At 45.8% G+C, this 27938-nt stretch overlaps 1 protein-coding gene across 3 annotated transcripts in view; it reads right to left on the minus strand.

Moving 5' to 3' along the window:
- FGFR3 (fibroblast growth factor receptor 3) overlaps positions 1-26208 on the minus strand; it is a 55257-nt gene extending 29049 nt beyond the window's left edge. For all 3 annotated transcript variants that reach the window (XM_053975803.1, XM_053975802.1, XM_053975800.1), the window contains exons 1-4: positions 26148-26208; positions 25732-25960; positions 4810-5073; positions 371-424 (exon numbers count right to left, since the gene is read on the minus strand). In XM_053975803.1, the coding sequence (XP_053831778.1) occupies positions 371-424; positions 4810-5073; positions 25732-25909 (496 nt within the window). In that variant the 5' untranslated portion in view covers positions 25910-25960; positions 26148-26208. The remainder of the gene's footprint in view (positions 1-370; positions 425-4809; positions 5074-25731; positions 25961-26147) is intronic.
- Positions 26209-27938: the final 1730 nt, after the last annotated feature.

Consider the following 27938-nt stretch of genomic DNA (forward strand, 5'->3'; position numbering starts at 1 on the left):
TTGAAATGGTATAAAATTGGTGTAACATCAGTGCAGTAAAACAAAAAAAGATATCTATATATATATAGTATGTGGGCTTGTCTGGATTTACATGCAAGGGGAATTTGTAACTACACATCTATTCAGATTCTCAGCATCAAGTCTTCAAAATACAGTACTGCTGCTGTAGGATTCCACAGCAGCAATACCACTCTGGCAGCTGTTTCTAAATTTTTAGATAAATTTCATCATGGTTCCAGCCTAAGGTCACTGATTTCAACACAAAGAGAAAGCTGCTGTGCGACTGCGTGAACACCCAGATGAGCTGCACTGCTTGGGAGCCACAGCTTCTGCAAAGAAAAGGCCTTTGTATCCCAGAAAAATAAATTACCTGTATCTTCTGACTCATCATCGTCATCCTCATCATCACCTGATGAAGGAGAATCTGGAAAGAGACAAGAAAGAAGTGAAGTAGAAAGAGGATGGCACGTGGGGACACCACACTGGATGAGGCTGTTGGTCCAGCATGGGACATCCAAGTGATGGCTCCCCCTTCCCTGCAGCTCCACCAGCCCACCCCTCTGATGATGCTGGGCCAGGCACAACTGGACAGGAGCTTTCTCCACTGGGAGAAAGGTGTCAAGAGTCTATCAGTGCTCTGAAAACATGGTCCAATGTCAAATACTCCTCCCTGTGTGAAATGTTCTCTTCCTCATAAATACAAAAGAAATTCTAAACCGGAAAATTTATTTTTGCAGAACAAGCTCTCTGACTGCTTTTTTTTTTCTTCCCTCTAGCATTCACTCTGAAGACTTTTTATTTTACCATGTCTCAAAACTACAGGTCAGCATTTCTAATTCACTTTCCCTGCATTTTTCTTTTAACTCAATATCCTCCTGCCACACCTCCCTCCATTAACTCCTTGTTCAAACACTAAGACCAAAACTTTTGAACTTCTTGCAATCAAACCTCTCTCCATCAACGTTTAATGGCTATTCCATGAACCAGCTCCCTTTAGTTATACTCTGCCCACAGAGACACCTCAAGGCCGTAACTCAATACAGGTTAGCAGGTGGGAATTTTCCATCTATATCTCTCCAAAACATCCTGAACTGTTTCTTTTAATGTGGTCTAACATTTCACCTTCTCCAAGCTGTCCACAATGAAGGCTCAGTCCCTCTTCCCCCCATCAAGTGACTACTGAAAATGTAAATGCCATTATCAAATAGCAGCTTAATATTTGATTTAGTTTACACAGTTTAGTTTAGTACAGGTCAGCATCTGGAAGATTTAGCATCACTGATGTTACATAATCTCCAGGAATTTTCCTTTCAAATAAAGGCAAAATGCTAACAAGCCAGCAGCCTTTATGTTCTGAGACAGTGGTAAGAGAACTTGGCCTTAAACATAAGAAAACAGGAAACATTACAAGTGTTAACATGTGGCCATGTTGAAATGTAAAGAGCTGCTTTAGATCAAGGCAGGCAGAACATCCTTCATTGCAAGATGCACTTGAGTTTTCTACTGTTTTCCGACTAGCACCGGAAAACTTTTTATCAGTGGAGGTAAAAATGGAAAAAGGAAAAGGTGGGGAGAGGATAAAAGGAGGGAAAAAGAAGGGAAGATAACAACAAATAGTTCTTCCCTGCAGAATCTGGAAGGGCCTCCCAGGCATTTCACCATGCACAGAAGCAACACAGGAAACATCTCCCTGCCTTAGACTGCAGGGGCTCATCATGCTTTGCACCTTCTCCTTGGCAAAGCCTCAAGGACGACTTCAAGCACGTATCTAACTGCAAATCCACAGTTGAGGTCCTGCTGGCAGCAGAACTAGGGAAATGCCATGGGGCTTGCTGAAAGTGAAGTGGATGTTTAGGTGCTCTGGCTGATCCAGCAGGTTTGCTCAAGTCCTGGCAAAGGCAGAAACTGAGCCAAATCCCCACCAGCATCGACGGAGAAATCAGCACCTTCTCAGCTCTGCTCTCAGATTTGGTTACCCATATATTAACACATGATTATAGTTTACTTCTGCTTTCCAATGAATCCATCATGACCAGAGGAGTAGAATCAATTTTTAAACTAATTCAAAAACATTTTCACAAGGTTGAGGGAAGTCTTTGACTTTGCTTGTTTTTAAGATGAGAAGTGCAGCTTAGATTTTAAGATCAAATATCCCATACTCATAGCTACTGTCCTATTCAAGTTACTAAAACATCACCTTTTTCAAAAGGTGACTAAAAAATATAAGCTATTTGTTTACCATTTACTAAAACACTAATCCTTAGCAGAAGTTGTTGGAAGTATTGGCAAGAACTGCTCAAAAGGGCTTTAATTATGAATGAAAAGGGACTTAATTTGTTCAGTCACCTGTTTTGTAATGCTTGGCCTTGGGTATTTTGAAAGCTCTATTTGCTGGTACAGCCTGCAGGTCATGTTCATCACAGGGGTGCTGCTCAGCCACTAAATCCAAAGGCTGCTCTGTGTATGAAATGGTTGCAGAAATGGAGCTTCTGCCAACAGGGCTGGATATCAGTTTGGGCACGCAGCCTCTACAAGATCCTCTCCAAGTGTCCAGGTTTTAAGGGGACAGTATGTTTCTTTTTGTAAACTAGCAAAACACTCAAGCCCTTGTCTGTCAAGGGAGGAATTTTAAAGAGATCAAATCCTGCTATTCATCAGCCTGGTTCTCAGCCCTTGAATGCTAGCTCCAGCATCTACTTGGCTCTGCTTCCAGCATCAAACATCCCCCTGTGCACAGTCAGAGTCACTGCAGAACAGTTAGCTTGTTGCAGACTCAAACCTCATGGCTCTGTGTAGGAAAAATCCTGATACGCACCTAAGACATGGAAGGATCTCTCAAAATGGAAATTACATGTGGATCAGCTATTCCAAACACACCTAGCCTAGTCTTGCTCACTTAAGAACAGAGATCAGAGCAATTCCAGTGTTAGTACAGCTTTAAACCAGTTTAATGCAGAGAACAACTCCAGCCCCAGTCATCAGATATCCACATGAACACCTGACCAGACACCTGAGCTAATTGCTGGCATTACCTTTAAGAACTGGGGACACAAACCACAAATCTCCAATCACAATCTCATTTCTGCAGTGCCACGCTGAGCAATCAATACTAATTATGAAGAAATATCTGAGTATATGAGAGGCACCACTATTGCCACATAAAGCAGGGCTTCAAAGTTTAAAACAAGTGCTGCTGACAGCTAAAAAGAAGGCTCCCACATTACCAGCACTTTGGTGGTAATGACAGTAGGCTAATAGAATCAAAGACTCATAATGTTGTCAGAAAGCAGGTTCAGGTTACTCGCTAGTTCTTAAGCTGTTATTAGCTATTATTAGTGAAGAGGAAAAATACAGGGGCTTAAACTTTTTAAAAGCAGAGGATTATCAGTCCTTCCACTATTAAAAACAATTTCTCACTTTACAAACTTTTGAGGCTGGCAGCTGTTTCATTTGAGCATGTAACCAGCTGCCCTCTCCTGCCTCCCTGCTGCCCCTTGAACTCAAAAGCATTTTCATGTCACTTAGGAAAAAAAGAGAGAGTAACATTTCTAACAACCTGCAGTTTGCTGGATAGTTCCAATAATCATACCTAGTTAAAGAAAGCCTTTCAAGGGCCAAATACTTCTTTAACCATTTAATTGATATGACCTTGAAGCATTCACAGCAATCTCCAGTAACGCTCAATAAAAAGCAGATGTTGCTGAAGGCTTGGTGAAACGAGCTTTTATTCTCATGATGGGTTTTCTCTCACACAAAATCCTATTGCAAAAGAAAGCCCTCTGTGGAGTGGATGTGATTCACAATTACAAACATCTCTGTGTTTGGTTTTCAGACAGACACTCTTACGTTTTGAGGGAACTCAACTTTTGGAGAAAGGACCTGCTATTCAAGGATTCTTGAAAAAGCTCCAATAGTTTAAGGACAAATGAAAGTTTTCAAAACCTGAGATCCCCAAGGGGCTAATTCTCCTGAAAATTCAGGCTTTTAACCTGTGATCAGGAGAGTTTTTATCTGCTCACAGTGATGAGTATCCACCTACCAATACACCAGCCTGAAATAATGAAAATGACCTTTCTGTTGGTGGTTAGCTATCTGGAAACAACAGGTTTTTCTGGCACTCTGTGTTTAGTGATCCAAGCTAGGACAGCTTGTAGCTGTTCTGTTCTATTGTCCTCATCACAAAAAATATGGCCAAGCAAATGACAGCATGTGCTTTGCTAACACAACACTTGTTTGCAATGTATGAATCCCAGTAAGTAACTTTGACAGAGCACATATTTTGGATATACACAGTTTGCAGATAAGCTACCTCTAAAACAAGCCAGCAATTTGTGATAACTGCGATGGAGGGCAGAGATTTACCAGCTACAACATAGAAAGAGTCTTCAGGAACTTCCAGCTCTTATGCGCAAATTTGCCAGTGATTTGTCACATAACATGGAAAACATCATTCAACCCCTGTCAGCCACGGTCTGTTCACTCACAAAAAACTTCAAAAACACACGTAGCATTGCATCTATTTGAGTGTTAAGGGGGATTTGAGGTTTAATCTGACCAGCACCCTTTCTAAGTCTCTCTCAGTATTAACATCAAGGTTCAACATTTGGTATGGACACGCAAGCATTCTTCAATTGGTTTGCTTTGCCAGTCTAATCACTGTCAGGAGTTACCAGGGAGGTACAGACCTTCCAAGGACAGACAAACACCACAAACCACCAGTTGTGCTGAATATGTGAAAGGGCAAAAATTTTTTAGAAGACAAAAAAAAAGAATAGAAAATCACAGAAACAGCTGTATTTCTGTACATACCTGTAACTCTGACTGTAAAGTTTCCCAGGACTTCGTTGGAATGCCTTGGCTTGCAACTGTACAGCCCCGAGTCATCATATGACACATTGATTATCTTCAACAGTTTTTGTCCAATATGAGTTCTGTTGGTAGGTGCAATTCCAATACCATCTTTAAACCAGAAAACAGACACAGAAGAGCCTTGGGTGTTACAGGAAAGTTCAATGGTATCTCCATTTCCAAACACCAACTCTTCCAGAAAGGCGGTCTCGCTCCTCAAGTATTCTGCGAAGGGAGAAAGAAATAGAGATGAATAAATAAGAGCAGGTGTCAGAGATAGAAGGAGTGTTTAAAAAAGAAACATATCTTGTATTTGCCCTACTGATGCTTCCATGTGCCCAGATCTTCCCCTTGCCTGCCACAGGCAGGTAGCTGTGCAAAGACAGTCAGGTCTCTGGCTGATCTACAGGGATGGCTTTGACCCTGTAGCAACCAAAACACGTCCACCCCACCAGGTGCATCACAACAAACAGCACAGACCTCTAGAAGGATCATTGCAACACCCAGTGCTGCAGGTGAGGGGGTGATCTGGCAGAAATAAGTGTGTGCTGGCAAGTTCACAGCTCAGTCTCCAAACCTCCTTTTGTTTATTGCTGTGAGTCTATCCACAAACCCTATGAGACTCAGCAAGGACAGAAAGGAGCAGAACTGGGGATAAACCAAATTTCTTATGTGACTCTGAGTGACCCAAAGGCAACGTCTGTGGGCTGAAGAAAACAGGTGGAATGCTGGACAGAAGATAAAGGCTGGAATAGCTAAAATAAATGAAACCATCACTAGCTTCCTGCTGAAGTTATACTGTGTACAAAAAAAGTGCAGAACCACAGACATCTCCATAGATTATAACTTCACTGTGAAACCAGTGCAAGTAGAGCAGCTTCAAATACCTGAGGATGTAGCATTAGCTCCAGGCTGCTCTTTTGCCTTGAGGTGAAAGAGTTGGAGCAGGCTATAAGGGAAAAACTTAATGTTTTTCTCTTCTTGTCATGAGGGGTTTTATTCTTGTATAAATGTAAAGATTTAAAATATAAAAATGTTGCAGTCAATAGCCTTGCAGGGTAGAAAGAAAGGATTCTGGGAGCCTGAAAAGGTGGTATTTCATGGGAGGTATTGTCTCGCAGGAGGCAAAGCCCACACTCACTGGTATTACAAAGAACCTCTCCTCATACCATGGCAGCAATTCCAACTCAAATATTTTATGGTTTGGCTAGAATGTTGTGGTGTTCATGCAGTCAAAGGTTTAGGGAGTTGGGTTTTTTCCCCTTTTAATAAAATTTTTCCCTGAAAGCATATACTTTTAGTAAATCAAAAAAGAAGACTGAGCTCCATGCAGAATCTCCTTGCTGTCAGACCAGCACTCATTGCTACATTTGAGTGCTCACTCATGGTCTCTTGCCAACTGGGATATATCTCTGGGGAAAATGTGGTCAAGAAATATTCTGGTTTAAATGTTCAAGTTTTTTCTTCATTCTTCTAGACTATGAGGATTTTTTTCACTGGTACCAACTTTGGCTTCAAATTAAAAAGCCCTGTGGACAGCTTTGCACTTGCAAAGTACTGATCTAACTGATGGCACCTCTTGCTAATTTAATCGACTGGAAAACAAACCCCACACAACTGTACAGCCCCTCCACACAAAACACAGTTCTACCAAAGCAGTTTGCCAAACGATCAAGCCTTGTCTATTTTGGCTTTTGTATTATAAACCTACTGAACAGGAACAAGCCCAGACTAAGCACAGGCCAAACTGTACCGGTGAGCTGTTTAAAAGGAAATAACTCTTTTTCAAAAACCATAATGAACCTGGGTTAATGACAAAGCAGCAAAGAATTTTTATAAAATGTATACGGGGAATGCTGGAATGAAGAGGAAAGTAAGACTCAGCAGATGGACTGGGGTCTCAAGCTTCTTCTGTGGAATGAAGCAGCACCTCTTGTTTCTGACAACTTTATTTTGGCATCTCTACCCTCAATCTCCCCAGTCGGTCTGCAGCAGACATTGTGATGCAAAGTTTGCTTCTAGAGACTTCATTCGTACTGACTGGGAATAATGGGGTAGATGCAGCAGTGAATTAAAAGGAGAACACTACTAATGGTCTTAATCTCACTTCTGTTAACTGTTTTCCAAACTTTTGCTTATATACTTATAGCTTAAAAAATAAACAGGACCCAAACTGGAGATCTCCACAAAGTATTTAAATGGGCACACAAATGCTTTTAAGCACTTTGCCAACTGTGACCTCGGAGAACCAATTTTTACTCTCATTCCATATATAGCTTTCGAGTACAAAGATAAATCTGAAAGCAGAGACAGTCTCATTTTCGTGCTTAAAACAGCAGGAGTTCAAAGCAGGGAACCAAAGCTCACATCTCTCACAGGGTGGCCAGAGTCCAGCACCTCCTTCCTGCCTTCCAGTGCAATGTGCCTGGTGTTTCCAACACCTTTTCAACCAGAGACACCAAGGCATGAAGGAGACATGAAGTTGCTCCCTCTGAAGCCAACTCTCCAGCTACAAAAAAATGGGAGGGGACGCAGCCAGGACAGCTGAGCCCAGCTGACCCAAGGGATATTCCAGACCATAGGACATCATGCTCAGCAATAAAGCTGGGGGAAGAAGGAGGAAGGGGGATTGTTTGGAGTGGTGGCATTTGTGTTTCTCAGTCACTGTATGAGGGAGCTCAGCTGCCCTGGGTATGGCTGAACACCTGCCCTGGGAAAGTGGAGAGCTAAGTCTTGTTCTGCTTTGCTTTTATGTACAGCCCTTGCTTCTCTTACTACATTGTCTTTATCACCACCCTTATGGGTGGTTTTCTCACTTTTACTCTTCCAATTCTCTCCTCCATCCTCCAAGATGGGGTGAGCAAGCTGCAGTCCCAGATGGGATTAAAACATGGCACACAACCATGGCCCTGGTTTAAATTACCAGGGAGTTAACTCATGTAGGGGTTACAGGAGCCCACTCTGACACCTGCCAGCAGAGCAGGGATTGACACATTTGCAGCTTTAACGGGCTCTTCTAGAGGAAGAGGCAATCTGGGTTGTGGGCTCCCAAGGTATGACTAAAATTCAACAAATTATTTGTTTAGCCAAAGCACTAATGACTTGAGAATCACCAAGAGATGCATCTGATGAAGATCAGCACTTGCAGCATCCTCACTGCTCGTAGCAAACACACTACACAGAAAGAGACAATTTTAAAAGTGTTCAGAGGAGCAAAAAGGCAGCAACTGGCTGGAAACACCTTCCACAATGAGGAGCAGTTGGCCCAGCAACACTGAAATGCTTTTGTATGTATTCACTTATAAGGATAAGATACTTCATCTCTGTAGCTGCTTGGCTCATCCCAGCAATAATTCACTTTCTGTGTGGCTCTCAGCTCCAAGTACTTAAGTGTGTCAGTATTTCCATCAGCTGTCTGCTCCTCTCAGACATCAATACTTGTTTCTGGCTGAGCCTGGAAATGTTTTATTTTGGTTTTACCGCATGCAGCTCCCAAGTTATTTATTATTCAGGCATGAAAGGATGAGGGAGAGGTGGAGAGTGGTGGGCTATTCCCGGGCTGCTTATGGCCCCCAAAAAATCCAAGCCAACCTCGAGCCTGCCTGATGCCCTCCTGGGTGTCAGGGACTATTTCCAGATGCTGCTGAGGACTGCTCCTGGGCAGCAAAGGCTCACAGCTAGGGTGAGGGAGCCCCATGGTCCCATGTCACCTCACATTGTGCCAAGTTCTGGCTCCAGAAAATTTCTTTCTCTTCACCTTTGATTTTTCCCCTGGAATAATTTCCCACAACCCTACTTTTTCAAACACCAAAGTGTTCAGGAGTCTTCTGAGGAAATGCTCTGGTGGGGTACATGCATCCCACATCACCATCATCCTTTTTCCTTCAGTGGGCATCCTGCAGCAGGGGAACATCCACCACACAGCTCAAACTACACTGGGACTGCCCCCACAGAGCACTTACGGCACACGACTTTCAGTACCACCAGCAAGAGATTCCTCACCCCACCCTGAACCCTGTCAACCCCAGAGGCTTTCCAGGATTTCTTCACAGCCCAGTGCTGGAATGGACTAAGACTCAACTCTAAGTAAATCATATTTTTCTCTTTTCAAGCTGGACAAGCTGTATTTGGCATGTTAACAAGCACAGAGACAGCAGTGCTCCACACATTTCTCTCTTCAGGTTAATTTGAATAGTTTCTTGTTCTATGTATTTTATTGCACTAAATCCACCATGACAGGATACATTATAGGATCACAGAGCAACAGCCATGCCAGAGCTTTCTCCTGTGGAGTTTGTTATCCCATTCCCAGGGGATCATGGTCCCAGCCAGCAAGCTGGTGAATAATTGCTGGAGGTGTATGAAAATCTCCAGCTTTAGGGGGATGAACACAGCCATGGTGGCAAAGATCATGTACACTATCTCTAGACTCAGACCAGCACTGTGTCCTGTATATTTAGCCCTGGTCTATCCTAAATAAGTGTCCTACCTGTGTTAACAGAGTATTATTCACCCAGTGAATACTATTCAGGTGTTTTTCACAATACCTGTGTGTCTGTTCTTGGGATGGAGTCACTTCCCTACCTCACCTTGGGACTTCTGCACTGGGAAAAGCAAACGTCCCAGAAGGGAAATAAAACACTTTCCTTGCCAAATATTGTTCATTTAAGACCCATCAAGATCTAAAAAGTAGCCAGGAAAAGTGACAAGTGGCCTCAGTGTCACCTCCCCATAGGAACCACACCATGCACAGAATCCACATCCCCATTCCCTCTGTCTCCTCCCAGAGAGGCAGAGACAGGCTGGGGGAATATTGAAAACCTCAAAACCAGTCCTGGGCCCTGCAGCCCCTGTGAGAGCTGGGCATGGTAAGATTGTGGGATCACCTGTTTCCCCAGGAACCTGCCTTCTCAGGGCAGGTAAGATCAAGGGAGCAGTGCAGTCCCTGCAAACCCTCACTGCTCTGCAGGGAGCTGATGGGGTATTATATATATATACATATATTTGGCAGTGCTTTATGCAGGGCACAGATTCCCCTCCTCTTTGCACAGCCATGATGGTGCCAGAGGTGGAACATCCCTGTCTGGCTACAGCCCTGTCACCCCAAAAGGCACCTCACCAGCCTGGCACAGCAAATATATCAAATACACGCATGATATTATATGAAGTATTTTTGTGTACAGATTTTCTATTATATTTTATTTATGAAATAAAAAGTATTACATAAAACCTTCTGGTTTTTCTCCTCCCCAGCTCATCTTCCCTTGTGGTGTTAAGACCCCTCTTGCACCACACTTCCCAGTGTCAGGCTGCAGCCATTCTGGGAAGAAGGGGCTTACTCTGGCAATCACAGCAGCACAGGATGCTTTGCTGAAGTAGTATCACCTCCCAAAGTGGTGTTTTGCTGGGTTATCTTCCCTGCTCAGGGGGGCTCACACCCAAAAATAAAATATTGCAAAAATAAAATACCTGCATCTGTAAAAGTTTAAACTTTTACAGCTAAAAACTGTAATAAAATAAACTGTGATATAAAAATATGCCTTTAGATAATCATATCTGAAAAGGGTTTACCTCGATTATTTCACAGAATCATAGAACCACAGAACAGTTTCTGTTGGAAGGGATCTTAAATATTATCTCATTACAACATCCCTGCCATGAGCAAGGACACCCCCTAGACCAGATCACTCAAAGGTAACACTTTATCTTTCCTATATTGCAAGTGTTTGCTTGGGAGGAAGTAGCTCTCCTGGAAAAGCTTAAAACAGCAATAATAATAATAATAATAATAATAATAATAATGCAAAGTACACTGTTTATACTGTATTTGCACTGCAGTGGCCTATGCAATTGTTACCAGACACTTCTTTCAAAGACATTAACAAGTAACTGCACTGTGTAAAAACCCTGTGGGGGTTTTCTTAGATCTGTTTTAGGAGAAGAGCAAACCTTTTTCCTAGAGAATTAGCAGAACAATAACCAGGTTTAGTTCTGTCATATGCGGCTTTCTTTATAAACAAGAGATTATGGAAAGGAATTAAAAAAATCTCTACTGTTTAGCTTGGCTATCCCCGACTTTGGAAGAGCTTCCAAAATGGAAAAAGCAGATGTTGCAAATCTGCCTTATCTACAGAGCAACTGTTGACTCTGTTGTGCAAATCCTAATTTACATCTGCATGAAAGGTTTCAGAGATTAAATGGCATTCAAGGAGGAATATTAGCTTTTCTCCCTCCCTCCAGCTCTCCTTTGAATGGATTTACTACTGGCAATTAGCTTTCTGTTCCATCGGCCAAGTAGAAAACAGGATTCATCAGGACTCTACAGTATCCTCCTTTTAATGGACTGTTTTCATAGATCACCCAATTCAAGCACAGAGAGTTTAAAGAAATAAATTGTCACAAAGCTAAAACAGTTACAAAAACACTTTGGCCAGGAGGATTTCCCTCTGACACTTGGAAGCCCTGAGGAGGACAAAAAAACCCCACCAGAGAACAAATCAAAGGGGCTACACCTAAAAAGATGGGAATGTAAACCCCTCTAAGAGGCACAAAGCTTTGGCTGCAGCTGAGAGCCCAGAACTGGTCCCAAGCCTTCAGCTGGGGATTGCTGGCTTAAAAGAACAAGCAGTGATGGGGAGTTTTCCTTAAAATCTGGCCAGATTGTACAACCAAACACTTGGTTCTCCACTGAAAACAGGGAAGCAAACACTCCTCGTACGTATCTAGTTAGCTCAGAGTTCTGCACTGAGCTTTTTCTACAGAAATAAAAGAACTGATATGAAATGTCTCCACTTCATCAGTGGTCCCCAAAGACAGGGAGCAGCGCATGGGAGGCTGCATGGGCGTGCTGAGGTCCCCAGGCTGTGAGAGCTCCTGCCCAAGGATGCCCACGCAGATGGCTCCTGCTCTCCCAGGTGCCAAAGTCTCTGTGCTTTCCTCACGGAGGGCAGCAATGAGCGGCATCAATTCTCAGCAGCCCAGGCTCCAATTCTCAGCCCCAGCCAGGCACAATGAGCACGCCCTTGCAGCTGCTGGCCCACAGGTCACACAAACCACCTCACCAAGCGTGGTGGCCAAACGTGGCCAACCCACACCGCTCGCTGCTCAAGGCAGAGTGATGGGAACTCACTGGGCTGATCCTTGGGGGAAACACATGAGACTGTGCTGTCATCCTTTTGGTGTCTTGTCTCTTGCTGCTGAAGAGCAGTGGCCAACTTGGCCTCAGCTTTTGCTCAGCACAGCAGGGGCATCCCAGCTTGATGTTGACAGGCAGATCCCACCACAAAGCAGCTGATGCTTTACATTTCTGCTCTACATGCCTGAGGAAGTCCAAAAAACCCTCATCACTGCAGCAAGCAAGCAACTACCGTGAGCCCTTTCAAAGCCAGTGGCAGCAGCTATGTAAACTGAGGCACAGAATGAGGCTTCCCAGCATCCCAACAGATTGGGCAAAGCCTGCCCCAGACATCACTGGAGCAGAACTTGGTCCTGCCAAACTCTGGAGGCCCTGATCAAGCCTGTGCTCTTCAACATCAGTGCACCACAGCATCCCTCCTGCTTTGCTGGGCCAGGTTGCCTCGAGGGCTTTTGTAGGTGACACACCCCAAGCAATTAGCAGAGTTTGCTACAAGGACACAGCTTACACAAATGACTGCTCCACAGAGCAACTGTATCTTTAGAAATATTTTTAAACTTTCTTATAATGTTGCTGAATGATTCTTCTGGTTATTTTTTTCCTGGGCTCTTTCTCTATACCCTCATTTCCTTCCCGAAAATCCTTCAAAAATTCATTACTGCTGGAGTTTTGACCTCCAGGGTGGGCTTTCAGCTACTTGGTCAGTTCTATCAGCACCTCTCAAGTGCTTTTGAAGATGAATTTTTAAGAAATATATAAGTTCCCCAGGCTCAAAAGTTCAGGTTTACCTCAGAGGAACTTTTTAAGGGATGCAAATGCTCCTGCTCCCTTTGCAATTCCCAAGCCAGTTTTGCCCTGGAAGCTACTTGTGATGCTTTCTAAAGTGGGCTTTAAGATCACATGGCATCAGAAAAAATTTGCCATAAAGCCCCAACCTTTCCCCTTCGATTCACAGCTATGCAGCTCCCAAATCCCAGGTCCTCTGTATTTCCCTTGCACTTTTAATGTGCACTCCTCTAATCTTCATTTAATGCAGGCAGCTGGCTGCAAATACCCCCAAACAATGACTTTAATCCTAAGTATCCTGAAGCCCCCCTTTCCTTCCCTCACCAAAACTGAAGAAAAAAAAAAATAAAAATAAAAAGAACAGCCTCAAGACAGCAAGATGGAGAAACCCAAGCTATCCACTGGGCCAAAGGATCAGAAAGACACAATGAGCTAAATTTTGCCAGGTTTGCTAATTAAAAACGGAAGCTACCCCACTTCGGAGCCAAGGCAGGGAGGTGGGGGGAGTTCTCCTGCTATTCAAAAAATCGGCTTCCAACTGGGACCATATTCACTCCACATTAATTGTCATTCCAACTACGAGTGTCCTAGTTTCAAAATGAAAACTACTCTCCGGTGTAGCTAGTGAAAACTAACACCAGTTTTGAGGCATTAAACAAAATTTATTGATTGCATTTTCCCACCCACTAAAACTTTAATAAGCATTAAACCTGAAACTCCTGGCCCCGTTTCCTCCCTCTACCCTCTCTCTCCATAAAAAGGGTCAGGCTCCTCTATATGGAGATTAGGACTTAATGTTTGGTATTTGTTTATAAGCCTATCAATTGCCTTTATTTCAGGGGGGAGAAAAGGACATCTTAAAAAAACCCCCTCTTGTACAGGGATTAAGAGAGGGCAAAGGTTTAGGGTAGTTTGGGTGGTTTTTTTTCCAACTGATTGTGAGTTTCAGATATATGAAGGATCATGTTCACGTGAATGAAAATAAGAAAATATTCCCCTTTTTGCAAGTTTCCCTTGAGTAACATAAAATGCTATTTTCAAAGATCCCTATTTCTCAGTAATAAGATGCAGAACTTCAAGTCTTCTCTGCTGGCTGTTTTCAGCTGTGTAAAAGGGAAAAAATAATAATAATTTGGGGGCCGCTGTGTCTGCATACTTAGTAAAGAAAACAAAGGTTAAACATTTGAAATGCAAAGGTCGGTGATTAAGTCCAGAAATCCATATCTATGCATCAAAATGAATAGCCAGATTTTGAGAGTGCTTAAATGGTTTAAATGCAGAGCCTGACCTGGCTCAGCATCTTTCAAAACCAAGCTTGTTATTTCAGAGTCTCAAGCGAGATTTAGGTGCCAGGTACCCCAGTTGGAGAAATTTAACAGTAATCTCCTTTCAGGAAGTCTGATCCACTTTAATGTCACAAATGACAAACGAAGATTTTGTTAATTAGAAAACACCTCTAACTAAAGCTGCAACACTTTGTCCTTGTGCTAAACTCAAGTCTTATCCTTCAGCATTATTAGAAAGAGATGTGAGAGATGACAAAGAAAAGTAATGTAAAAAATTCTGTTATTTCTCCTCTTTAAAGAAGGCTGCTAAAGGGATTAGACAGCTTTGAGTTCACTGCCCTGTTAAATCAACCTTACAATATTTTTTCAGCTTGTTTGACTTGCTGTTCCTGTATACATTTGTGTTTTCACCCTTCTGCATTCAAATCCCACACTTAGCGTTTGTTCCGCGCTTCTCACAGGAAACTTAGTCCGTTCTTTATTTGTATTAAGTCTACAGGGTTATAGAAAACAGACTTGGAAAACAATCCCTAAATTAGCAGGACTTACCAGCTTCCATGCATACGCGCATACACGCAGGGCATGGCATACCATCCAACCTGAATGCAGAGGTTTATCATTTCCAGCAGCAGCACCAGGGCATCAGGTTCACCAAGAGGGACCTTTTAATGGTCTCCTGTAACCGTATCTATTACAGCAGGGCTTGGACTCCACTTTACAAATTAAGAGGGAGTTCAAGGAAGTCATGCGTGTCTTGGCTCCCACTGCCTTCAAGCAGTTTTAGGGCTCCCAAAATAATCATCTACAACCTGCACTACATTAGGATCCAGAACTTCCAGAAGCAGGGTAGATACCTCTTTGCAGAGATATTTTAGTGCTGCTATAAGGAAATGCAGACCCTCTTCAGAGGGCTATTTCCACCTTCCTACAAGAGGACATGGCTGGTCCTACCTGCATGAACCAGGGACCTTCCACAGGCACTTTGGGATATATTCCCCATCCTTCTGACTCTCATTTCCTCAGCTTTTCCTTTTGTTTCCCCACCAGAAACACTTATAAATTCTCCTCTGTGCAAATGAGCCCCTAAGAATTAGATGGATGCTTTTGTGATGCCAAAGATGGTCAGTGCAGCAGGCAAACCAGAGTAGGAAGAAAACAGCCACTTCTCTCTGCCAGGTGGAAGATAGAGATGATAAAAACTGAGCCCAGCAGCCACTAAAGGGCAGGATTTGTCTGAAAGTCAGGTACCAAGGCTCCTGCCATGCTCCCTTGGGTGGGATGAACCACCACCATGCACTACTCATGAAGACACAAAGTTGGACAACCTCCCTTGATGCATAACCCATAAACGGAGCAAGAGCTGCACACAGCATGCTGCCCCCTCCCGTCCCGTTCCACGGGTGAGTGGCTAATCCAGAGTCATCTTTTCTTCCTACCTGCCCTGAAACATCCTATGTCACCCCTCCAACTGCTCCATCTCATGCCCAAAACACCTGGGCTCAAACACTGGGTTAAGTTATTCCTGCAAAGACTGCACCTCTTGTCTGCACTTCATTTGCTATGCACTGGGAGGAGGGGACAGAGAGGGAGAAAACCTCTACTTCAAACATTTACATGTATTTTGAAAGCACCTGAGGAGGTTTCAGGCCCTTTTCTGCCAGAACTAACACATTCCACCCACAAGACAATCTTGTTCAGAGCACACAGATGACTCCTCACAGGAAGGATTTGCATTGCGTGGGGCCACCAGACCCAGGCTCAGGCAAAGACCCACCACTGAGACCACAGGGTACCAACAAAGTGGGTACAAACCTGCCCCTTTTTATCCCTGCACTGAGGGGGACAGGGTAAAGGAGAACCCCTGCTGCTCCCTCTGCTACCTCTGCGCTTCCCTCCCCTTCATGAAGACTTTTGCCATGCAGAAGCCCACTACCTCCTCAAATTCAAGATGCCAGCATGCCTGCATTTAAAAATGAGGCAGAAATCTCATTCCTTCACTAAATAATTCACAGGCTGGAGCCCCAGCACAACTCCATGAACACTTTCCAGGAGTTATTTTCTTTTTTGACTGGGCAGATTGCAAAGCATTTCTGTAGTGGGAGGCTTTGTGTTTGGATTTCCTTTGCCTCCTAGTTCAAATAATGGCAATACTAACTGAACCACTGGGCAAAAGAAAATTGAGTGTGACCCTTTTGTCAAAACTCTGGTGGTTCCCATTTGCTCCTCCAGCTCTCTTGCCCTAATTGCAACAAGAACAGGAAAAGATGCTGCTGTCAAGATGCCCCTCTCTGAGGTATTTTCTTTCAGCCTGGGATATTTGTAACACAGTACTCTGTATTTAAACTCCACAGTATTTATTGTATTTATATTATATCCCAGGATGGCAGCTGGAGTGCAGGAGAGTGGTTTTACCCAGTATCTTCAAGGCTAATGCTAGTATCCCCCATTAGCCACTTACATCCTTCTTCCCAAGCTGGGTGAACCAGGAGCCTGGAAAGCCTGAAACATATTTTTTATGCTTGATTACAGATTTTAAGAGCCTGACACCAGGTCCCCACTCCTTATATTTCGACACTGATGACTTTGGGCTGAGCTGGAACAAACGCTTTGCACTCACTCATCTCTCACTACATCCAGCAGTGTTTAACTCAAAGGTGGGTGATGGATTTGTAGCAACTTTGGGCAGGGATGCAGAGAGGACACCATCTGCTGTTTCTTACTTTGCCCCCACTCCTCACCCCACCCATTCCTTTCTGTAATTAATCAATTCACAAATCAGGAGGCAAAGTTTTCTTGCAGCCTCCTCTTGTGACCACCCCTGCGAAGCAAAGGCTGAGGACACGGCAGGGCAGCTGCAAAGCCCAAATGCTGCCTGTGGAGCTCGGAGCAGCATTTGGGGCACTCAGTGGGAGCACTGGGTTCCCAGCCCTGCAGCTCATCCCACCCAGGGGCCTCCCTGGCCCAACCCACCACATGCTGGAAGAAAGAGGCTTTTGGAATTTTCTTTGGAAAAAAAATTATGCTTTCACAGAAAGCTGTGAATTCATGCATAACACACTGACTGTAAAAATGAAAAGTATTTTTAATTTTTCTCCCCCAGCTGCATTCAGCTCTTTTCCTACATAGTGAATACTGGAGGTTGGATCAAGGTGATATTCGAGGTCCCGTCCAACCCAAACCAATCCACGATCTTATGGTTCTAAATACCAGCTAATTTATGTACCTCCATTTACCAGATCCCTCAGTTCTGCATGAATCCCCAGCCTATTAACATAACTATTTAAACTGGACATGTTTTCTTAAAACATTCTCCTTTCATAAACTGCCAAGTGACAGTTGTTTACTGTCAACAAGCCTGGGTACTCCAAGACAGGGAGAAATATGCCCTTGCAAAAGGCAGACATATCGGCTACCAAAGGAAGATTAAAATCTGCTGGTTTTCTCCCTCCTCAGAAATGCTTTATTCATACAGATACTCATGATACTGATCAGGAGAGATGATACTATGCCTAATTCCAATCATTCTTTTAATTAAAGAAAGGCTCATTGAGGATTTATCTTCACTTGAGCATGCTAATTGTCAGGGCACACTCAGAACTCCTTAACCTTCTCACTGCAATTGGTTTCTCCTCTTCACTTTTAGCTGTGATACTCCCATCTCCCAAGGCATATCTTGGCTCATCTTACACAGATCCTGCTACTGGCTAGAAACAAAATGCTTTCCTGGGGGAATCTATACAGAGAAGTTAAAAAAATTTAAACAAAAATGAAATCATCAGTTCTTTCAGGCCCTACAGTCTCCACACAAGCTGCTGCTGACGTATTTTGCTGGGAGGGAATTGCTTGTACTTTAACTTGCCCATGAAAGCGGGGTTAAAAAAAAAAAGAAAAAAAAAAAAAAAGAACAATCCTGTGGGAAAACTTTTTCTTGTGCTCTGTCTGCCCAGGAAGTGCCAGGAAAGCTCCTGTGGGGTGCAGGGTCCCAGGGCTCAGGCTCCCCCACAGACCCCACAGGGGGTTATTAACACTTTCCCGGTGCACTGTGCTGCTTGCAGCTCATGGCGCTGGGGCTGATGCTGGCAACACTGATAAAATGGCAGCAAGGATGGGGCAGGAGGGGACAGTGGCCAGCACAGCAGCTCAGCTCCACAGAGGACTCACACAGAGGCACGGGGAGCTGGGTGGTGGCTGTCGCCGCTGCCTCTGGTGCTTGGGCTGTGATGCTGCCGCAGGCTCCCATTGCAGCTGGAGCTACAGAAAGCAAGATGGGAAGTGAAGGTCTGTGTTACAGCTGGTTAGAGAGGAACGGGAGGTCATTGAAAGCCAGCTCCAGGGACCTCCACCCCCAGACTGGGAGCCCTTTTACTTGCCAGAGTTTCCTCTGCTTGTTAAAATGTTTGGGTCATTAGAAAACTTCCCAAACAATCCCTGCTTATGCTAAATAGCTGTTCCCACCACGATCTGTGAAGAGCTTCAGCCTGCTCTCTTGGAAATCAATGGGGACTTTTTTTGCCTAGGATTCAATAGGCACAAGATCAGGACCTCATTATTATTTTTACAGGACTACAAGAAGCAGAGAATGGCAAAATCCCTAAAGAAAGCAATGACCCTCCAAACTGGGAGCTAAATTTGCTGTGAAGGATCTTTACAGGCTCTGTCAAGCATCAAAATAAAATTAAAAATCTAATTCTTGGGATCTTTTCTGACAGGGAAAGCAGAAGGTTGAGAAAGGCTGGCCTCATCATTTGGATCCAGAGACATCTCCCGTAGGTCCTTTTTACTCTGAAGAAAAGCCTTCACAGAGGTGTATTTTACCTTCCCCAGGGAGAGTGAGCAAGAGGGGATAATGAGCTGCCAGTTCAGGGTGATGCCAGTTACCCTGCGGTGCCCTGCGGAACAGAAACACCTCCAGATGGCTCCTGGGACATGGTCCTGCTACAAGGACCATGCCTGAATCCCATTTGCACAGAGCCAGGTGCCACCTGCCTCTTGTGAAAGGAGCATCAGAGATGCTCTCATCCTCAGCACCCTCCTTGGAGCCCTCTGACAGTGAAGTCCTCTCCTCCTTGCCTGTTACTTTACACCACTCCTCCCTCCTGGCATCAGTGAGAACCCACCCAGGCACCACATCACCACCACAAGGTTTGGCCCCTAAGCAATACCCTGCTATTTTGCTGTCTCCCCTACACCCAACTCAAGCCAGGTCAACTCCAAAATGCTTTAAATCCATTACTTCTGGATACTAGTCCAATCCTTATCTAGCATTGGTCTCCAAAGCTTTACTGATTTAACTACATCAGCTGAAATAGCTTAGTGAGATTCCTTGTGAACAGCACAATGTAGCGCAGTGAAATCAAGGCACAACTATAAAACACTTCACTTTCTAGGGCAAAAGTTTTAAATGAGGATAAACTCACAAACACTTTCATCAGTTGTGAAAAAGCAACAGTTGGGAAGCCACCTCTGGAGGTTTCTGGCATGCCACAGTGCACTACCATTGCCTGTTACTGTCTTTCCCTAAAAGCCTCACACTCAAGGAACTTAACAAGGCTTGGCTCCTTGGGTAAAAAGGAAATGAGGGGGGAAAATCCAAGCCAGCATGCTGCCATGTGTCAGTGTGACATCTGCAGGTAGTTCAGCAGGTCAGAGTACACCCCTGGTTGTATTGGTGCAAACAGCAGTGCCGGGGTCCCAGGGCTGTGATGTTCCCAGGGAAGAGCCTTCGGCACACACTCTGCCTGTGGAGCAGAGCCCGCTCCCAGAGAGCGATCCTGGGCTGCCTCCTTTCCTCACCCGAAAACTTGGAACCCTTCTCACTTGAGTTATTAATTCTTTTAACCCCTCACAACCTGAGGAAATGGCACAGCCCCAAAATCTCACAAATGCTAAACATGTAAGCACATGGCAATTGTTTTGCATACAGTTCTGCGTGATAAAGAGATCTAAATCCAGGTTTCAGTATAAGCTTTTTATTTAACCAACTCGTTATCTTGCCTTGCTCTCTCGATTTGAGAAAGCAAGGCCAGCACACTAGACCTACCCTCCACCTCTGCAATAAATACCACCCCTTTTTTAGATTTATACATCTGAAACTGAAGCAGTTACGGGAGAAATGTTTTCTTACTTGACTGTGCTGCTATTCTTCAAGAATAGCTTTGCTACATTGAGTAACATGAGTGTCACTGCACAAAAAAAAAAAAAAAAAAATTGGTTTATCTACCTCCTGGCTAGTTCCTATCCACCTGAACACAAAAGCCCTGATAGCCTATTAGAATAATGGGGCAGGTTTACATCTGATTACCTTTCACATTTTAACTACTAAGTTTGCTAAAGGTTTTACTCAGCATGTATCTCATAGTTCTTGTTTGCTTTTGATACTGCAGAAACTTCCTGGTCATTCAAGCCAAGGAGCAGATACTTTAGGGGTAAGCACACCAGGAATACAGCATTCACTGCAGGAATAAAAGCCCTTCTTCACACATGTAGAGCTTTAAATCACATCTGTGGCACTTGGCAACCTGAGCTCTGAACGTATGAGAAAGGAGACATCGGGGGAGTCAGCTTTACTTCAGAGAAAAAGGGTTTTTTTTAACAAGACCACCAGATAAACAGCCCAAAGAGGGGAAACTGCTAAACTGATAAGCTATGTAGGAGGCCAAGGAAAAAAATTCAGGGTGTAACAAAGTATTTTAAGGTGTTTTCAGATTTACTCCTCCCACAGTCTGGGCTGCCTGCTGCCACATACCATGAGTGGCTGTGCTGAACCAGAATTTCATTTGCTGAAAAAAACCCCACAGTAAGGCAAGCTTTTACCAGGCACCATCCTCTCTGGCACACATGTACATGTCTGGTACATGTACAATCAAGTTTATCACTAACCGCTGTTAAAAGAGATGAAATGGCAAACACTGGAACAGCCACATCAAACCACTCTATTCAATGGCTTGGAGTCAGCAGGCAATTTCAAGGCTGGAGTGCTTTTTAAGGGTCAGAAAAAAAGGAAGAAACAGATATGCAGAGACAGACAAACTCCCAGGACACATGAAAAGTTATGAGCAAGTAGCCCATGAGGGACAAGATAGAAATCTATTCAAACAGGGAAACATAAGAAAAATAGCCAGATTCATTGTTTATCTGTGCACCAGGTTCTGCTGAGCTGGGAAAAACTGGGGAGGAAATTTCAACTCTATTTTCAGTATAAATATCTGAATTTGTTATAAGCCTGATGGGTTTACTTTATATATAGTAAAAATTGCCAAAAGCTAAACTATGATGACAACACAGCCACTTCTCCATGAAACGTAATGGCTCATGCTCAGGCACACTTCAATGACCAGCCAGAAAAAGCCACCAGCAGGCCATGCCCTATCCTTAGCTAAAATTAAGGTGCAGCAAATGCCTCCAGTCACAGCTCTGCATGCCAACGAGAGATCGCTGTCAGAAACACCTTGATCCAATGCTTTTATAAACTGAAAATTGTATTACTTGCTCAGAAACCAGGCTGATTCCCTACCCTTTAGGATCTCTAAGTGAATAGCAGATGTACACAGCAAGTATTCAGAAAGGACAGCTTTCTAAGCATTCAGGTGGATATCAAAGTTCACTGCTATTTTAAGAGGGAAAATTTTGTTTCTCAGACTCATAAGAAAGGGCGGGAGGGGGGAAATGCTCCTCCAGCTTTATAAAAAATTTCAGCCTTGTCCAACCAGCAGACTGGGTTCCACTGTATGGAAATGGTCTGGATACAGTGGGAATGTCATAATGAAGAGTTCTTTGGTGTTCACCTAATTTCAACACCCATGTTCAGTCAGGCTTCAGGACAGGTTCACCTTCCCAAACAGCACTGAGTATTTTTTTGGAGGGAGTTGTAAAAGTTAACACGCCAGTCAGAGCAGCCTACTTTAATTGCATGATTTAATTAGCAGATCAACACTTTGCTACACAATTTTCAGATCTACTTTCATCACGTTTCCTATTCAGCAGTTGCTAATAAAGTCGTTATTAAAAGAAAAAAACCTCAGATTTAATCGGAGTGACCCTTGTCAGTATGTGTAGAAAACACCATGTTATAGAGCTACTATTGAATATATTGAGTCCATCTCTGCACTGGAACAGAGTTCAGTTTCTAGTTCACTATTTGCAAGGTAAGAAATAGATTTTTTTTTTTTTTAAGAAGCGATGTTTCATCATCTTTTATTTGTGTCCTCTTATTTTATTGCATATAGCAAAATAGGCCAGTCTCAATATTAAAGACTTAACTAGCTCTTTAGTTGCTGCTGTTCATGAGAACAAATGTATCAAGTTTTAATCTCAAAACTATCACTCACAGCTGTCCACTGAATCTAAAATGTTTCTGGTGTAGAGCACAAAGTAAGCAGCACCATCAATATATGAGAGACTCTTTGCAGAGGGTTTGAACGCATAAACCCCAAGGCCAGCTCCAGGAACAGCCAGTGCCATTTGGCACTCACTTCAATACCCCTATAATTTCAGGATGAACTTTGAAACAGTCAGACACACAAAGCAAAGTGACACAGATCATACCCTACACCTCGGATCCCTCACTGAGCTCATGCTGGAAGGCTGCAAGAGCCCAGTTGCCATCAGCTGCATGAGAAACACCGCAGCCGGCACATCACCACTTCTTTCCACACAAAAAAGGTCACAGGAATTGGTACATGCTCTCCCATTAAACTTCAACAAAATCCCCAAATGGTCCTTGTTCTGTTCTTCTGGAAAAAAAAACTGCCTGTGAAGTATTAATTCTGGGTGACAATTCCACTCCTTGCACAAGGTAACTTCACTTCTTGCTCCTGACAGACTGGGAGAGCTCTCCCCTCCCCTTCCCGCACAAACCTGATCAAACATTAGCAGCTCTCTATACAACTCTTTCAATGCACTCAGCCAGCCTCAGCAGCTAACTAGTGCAACACAAATCCTAAAGAGACCAGAAATTGCCTTTTTCCACATATACTGTGTGCAGACACATACACAAGCCAGTTACAGTAGACAGGATAGTTATCAGAATTTCTTGAAAGTTAAATGCTGCTGTTTCGGTTGGGCTGCTCTCTTAAGAAAACAGCCAGCATTACTTGACATTCACAAATCGTACGAAGTAATATCTTTATCTGAATACTAATGCAAATTGGACGGGCTTTTTTATATTGATGTCTATTCTGTGGCTGCTGAATAGAGTGACCGCATGCTCAAGGCTGCAAAGGAGTTCACTGACCTCCCTAATCATCTCTGTCATAGCCCCTGAATGACATACACATTCAATCCTGCCTCGCCTCTCTTACTTTCATTCATAAAAAAAAAAAAAAAAAAAAGAGGGAGGGGGAAATTTGACATTGTTCTTCCTACAGCAGCTCCGAGAACGGGAGAGAAGAGAAACTCAGCCCAGATGAGGCCCCTGGTGTTTTTAGTTTAGCTTCTATTCAGCAACAGCCCCGCCATCTGCCTCCTTCCTGCCAACAGCCGAACACCTCCCTGCGGAGATGTTAAAACCTGCACCCCCTCCACCTCCGCTAATAGCCAGTATTCATATTAGCAAACATACACATACCTCGAGAATGCCTCCCTTCAATGTGTGTTTTATGTAGCTGAGTATAGGCACAAAGCAGTAGCTGTTATAGCCTTCACAGCCCCGTGTGGAGAATTAGATCACTGGGGAAAAATCCTTCCAAGCCCCTTTATGGAAAATAAGGCCTTAGACTGTAAATGCAAAGCCCAGCGAACAACAACCCTCAGTAATGAGCCAATACCCCATGGCCCATTTGACTAGGAGAAAGAATTTGCTTTTTACCATTCAATTCAAAAAGACTGAAAAAGTAAAATGTGTTTTTACTTGGCTCTGAAGGTTTATATTCTTTACAGTTTCTTTTGCACAACCTTTTCCCCCCCAGGTCGGACAGGCAGCGGGTGCCCTCACGGTCGCAGAGCCGCTGGTTCTGGCACAGAGCTGGGGAAGCAGCACTGGCTTCACGCTTCCCCATGCATGTGGAAGATGGTGGGACAGCCACTGGCACTGAAAAGCTGTCTCTCCCCTCACAGTCCCCGTCCACAGGAGTTTTCAACAGCTCACAGTGGTGGGGCAACTCTGGAAGACATTGCTAGGGGTTGGGGTTGACGGGAACCCTCCTGGTTCAGGAAGGAATCCCATTCCAGGGAGCAGAGCGGGAGCTGACAGTGCCATCTTTCCTTTAGAGAAAGCTGACCGACAGGTAAGAGAGCCTGTCCCGAGGAGTTCCATGGGAGGCCCTGCAAATTCCAACCCATCACTCACTTCGCAGACATCACTGGAAGGATGTTTCCCTCTGTGTGACCTCCGAGTATGCCACTTGCTACGATTCCAACAGCGTCCCAAAGCTCTAACTTGCCAAAGTATCTTAGAGCACGGGAGGGGTTTAGCACCACTTCAACACATCATCGACCCCAGCTATGGGCTAAATGTGAGGGTGAAAGCCCAGGGACCACTGAAGCAGCCAACGAGATTGCTCCTCACCCCCATGGGATCGACTGTGCCTGAAAGTGACAGCACCAACACGGACCTCAGGCTAAGCCAGAGAGAACTGGGACACTTCGCTTCTGTCACTCGCAGCCCTGTGGCCAGCACAGGCTGCTCGCCGCCTTCCGCACACCGACCTCATCTGCTCTGACCAAGTCCCTGCGATGTTGCCCCATAAATCAATTCTTTTGGCTGTGAAAAATGAGCCAAACGAGTTACACTAAGAATCTGGTGTTTTATTAGGACTTTCTTGAAAACAAACCCAGCCCCCTGTGTGATTTATAGCTTTAACCAAAAGGGGTATGAAAGTAATGCCCCCCCACCCCCAGCCTCCACGAAGTCCATTTATTCCCCTGTCACTTTTTTGGCAAACAGGCTTCAAACCCTTTCCTGAACAATGGAAACTTTCTGCCGGGTACATGCAAAACCGGAGGACAGGGGGCTGCGAGGGGGCTCCCTTCCATTAAAGAGCTTTGAAAAATAAACAGGGACTCAGGTAGCAGCTGAGGCGGATCAGAGAGACACGATGTTTCAAACCCGCCGTATATTACTTGGAAAGAAGAAGGAAAAAAGCAAAACCCAGCTTTTGCCCGACGTGTTAACTTTCTTTCACTTGCAACTCCAGTGCTGCCACTCCAAGGGGAGATCGTCACCGGCTCCCCCGGAACGCACTTCCCTTCTCAGCATAGCCGCTCATTCAGCTGCAACCCAGCTTGTGCCTACCCGGAGCTGTGGCAACACCCCTTTTGCTCCCAAGATGAGGACATAAATGACCTTTCTTTACTTTTCCCACCCGAACGCGCGCAGTCAGAGCATTTCCGATGTGTGCCGAAGATGCGCCGCTACACACGCACGCAAGCAAGCATCTTCCCCGCTGTTACCCACGGGGTGCCTCATGCACCGCCTGGCTGAGAGAGGGCTCCTGGCAGACAGGGATCCTCTTAAAAGCACTCTGTCCCTCCTGGGCGCCTCTGAGACTACCCCGAGCCACAGCGAGATAGAACCGCCCCGGCCCCGCGTTCGTAACTCCCGCTCCACAGCCGCCTCCGGCGGTCTCCATCCATCCGCCCGGCTCCGCTCGCTCAGGGACGGGGACTCGTAGCGCCGAACCCGGCCGGGCCGGAGCCGTCCCCGCAGAGCACGTGTGTGCGCGGCCGCGCAGCCCTTACCTGCCGGCTGCCCGCCGCTCCTCGCCGCCGCCGCCTTGCCGCCGCCTCGCCGCGCCGCCGGTATCCCGCCGACGGCAGCCGCCAGGCACAGGCACCAGACGGAGCCCCAGGCCGCCCGCATGCCTCCGGAGCGGCGCCGGGGCAGCGCGGCCGCCGCCGCACCGCCCGCCTCAGACATCCCCCGGCCGCCGCATGCTGCCGCCGCTCACCGCTCCGCTCCGCCGCCGCGCTGCCGGGAGAGGGAGAGAGGCGCTCAGCGCGGGGAGGAGGACGAGAAAACCCCCCCGCCCCTAGTGCCCACACGAAGGAGAAACATGAAAAAAAATAGTAAAAAGGCGGAAAAAAAGTGATGGGAGCAGTAAAAAAGTGCAGGGGGCCGGGCAAAGCCGTGCACCGAGCGGCGGCGGGGCGCCTACCTGCGCAAGCCCCGCGGCCGGCCGCGCAACCGCGCATCGAGAGAGGGAGGGAGCGAGGGAGGGAGCGAGCGCCCGCAGGAGCCGCCGCTGCCGCCCGCCCGCCGCCGCGGCGCTCCTGCGTCTGCTCGGCGCGCAGCGGGCGCGGAGCGGGGCGGCCGCGATGTCCCCGCCCGCCGGGCCGGACCGCCCGCCCCGCCCCGCCCCGCCCCGCCGCCGCCGCCGCCGCGGGGGGCCGCGCCCGCCCCGCGCCGCTCCGCGCCCGGCCCCGGGGCTGCGCGGGGGGGGCGGCCGGTGCCGCGCGGGGCTGCGCCCGCCAAGCCCTCGGGGGGGAGCGGCACCCGCTTCCCACAGACGTGAGTTTAAAGTTGGCGCAGTGCTCCCATGGTGGATCCCGCGGCGGTCACCCGCGCGTCCCCTTCTCCTGGCCCTGGAACGGCGCGTTTTCTGCAGAGAGGCGGCGGGAAGGGGGATCCGTGGGTTGGGGAGAGCTCTGTGCGTGCAGCAGTTCGGCTCAGCCTGGGACCTGAGCAGCAAATGGCCCATGCACCCATTTCCCCTGCATGGCTGCCGCTCCGTACCCCGAAGTGAAGCCACCCGCTTCGAGCACCCTTCCTTCGCTCCCCCACACCCATAATCGCTGTGATACGTGTATGGGAATAATGACAGACTCCACGGCACTCTGCGCGTCTCCTCTGCCAACTGGAGTAGCTGTTTTAATAAAGTCTGACTAGATGGATCTAGTCACATTTACAGTTACGACTGCAATGATCTAGTCACTATCACAGTTATAGTTCGGGTTTTTGTGGTCATCTCAGAGACCCCCGACACGGCCGAGCTGCCGAAGTGACATGCATCAGTTACTGCTGACAGCGAGCTGAGCTGCCTCATACAGAGAAGTCACAGCTCTGCTTTAATCCCCCTTGACACAGCAGCTCATTCGCTGAAAATAGACGCAGATATTATCAGAGCTGAAAATGCCCTGCAGAAGGGGCCCAAAAAACCCAACCTACGTAAGAGTCAAGGGGAGTTTTTCTGGGTCAGAGGAAAGGCGGGCAGTGCGGAGGTTTGGCTTGCAGCGAGGGCAAACAGCGGGGATCGCTCCTGGCCGCGGTGGAGGGCTCGGCGTTCGCACTGTTGTCGCTGCAACCGGGATCTCTCTTGACACCTTTATCAGGCACAGAGACTCTGACATCTCAATACTGTGGCATTGTGTGGGGCAGCATTGAGACAGGGCTGCGGCGAGGAAATCCTACATGTCAGCGGAGACCCTCGCCAGTGACACCGTCGATTTTAAATGAAAACAATGGAGTGAAAAGCAGACATATAAATAAAATGTGCTTATTTCACCGTCACAGAGAAGGTTTGGCAGCACGTCAAGCTGTACAATGTTTGCTCTCATAACTGCTGTGCTGGAGGTGCCAGAAAATCACAAAAAATCAAAACAGCAGCAGCATAATTATAACACTGCACAAGGAGTTGTTTGCATTACTACTTTGAAGACAAAATTGCAAAAGCAGAGTGAAATTCTGCTCTTAAGTAAAGCCACCAGGGTAGGATTTTTGTTATAGCATTATAGTTCCTATTGCTAAGTGTTAGTATTATTACTATTACTACCTCAATTTTTCAAGAGGAGAGCAGCAAAGGAGGACCAGGAGCTTTCCTAAGTTCACAGAAAAAATAAAAACGTCAGTGAGAATTCAGTGAGATTTTTCACACTGTAGCTGAGTTTTAAAAGTGTCGCAGTGATTGTTCCTTTCTGTCAGGTGAGGGTAAACACTCTCATGCTGCTCC

This window comes from Vidua macroura, chromosome 4, assembly GCF_024509145.1.
Source record: "Vidua macroura isolate BioBank_ID:100142 chromosome 4, ASM2450914v1, whole genome shotgun sequence".
Taxonomy (NCBI): domain Eukaryota; kingdom Metazoa; phylum Chordata; class Aves; order Passeriformes; family Viduidae; genus Vidua; species Vidua macroura.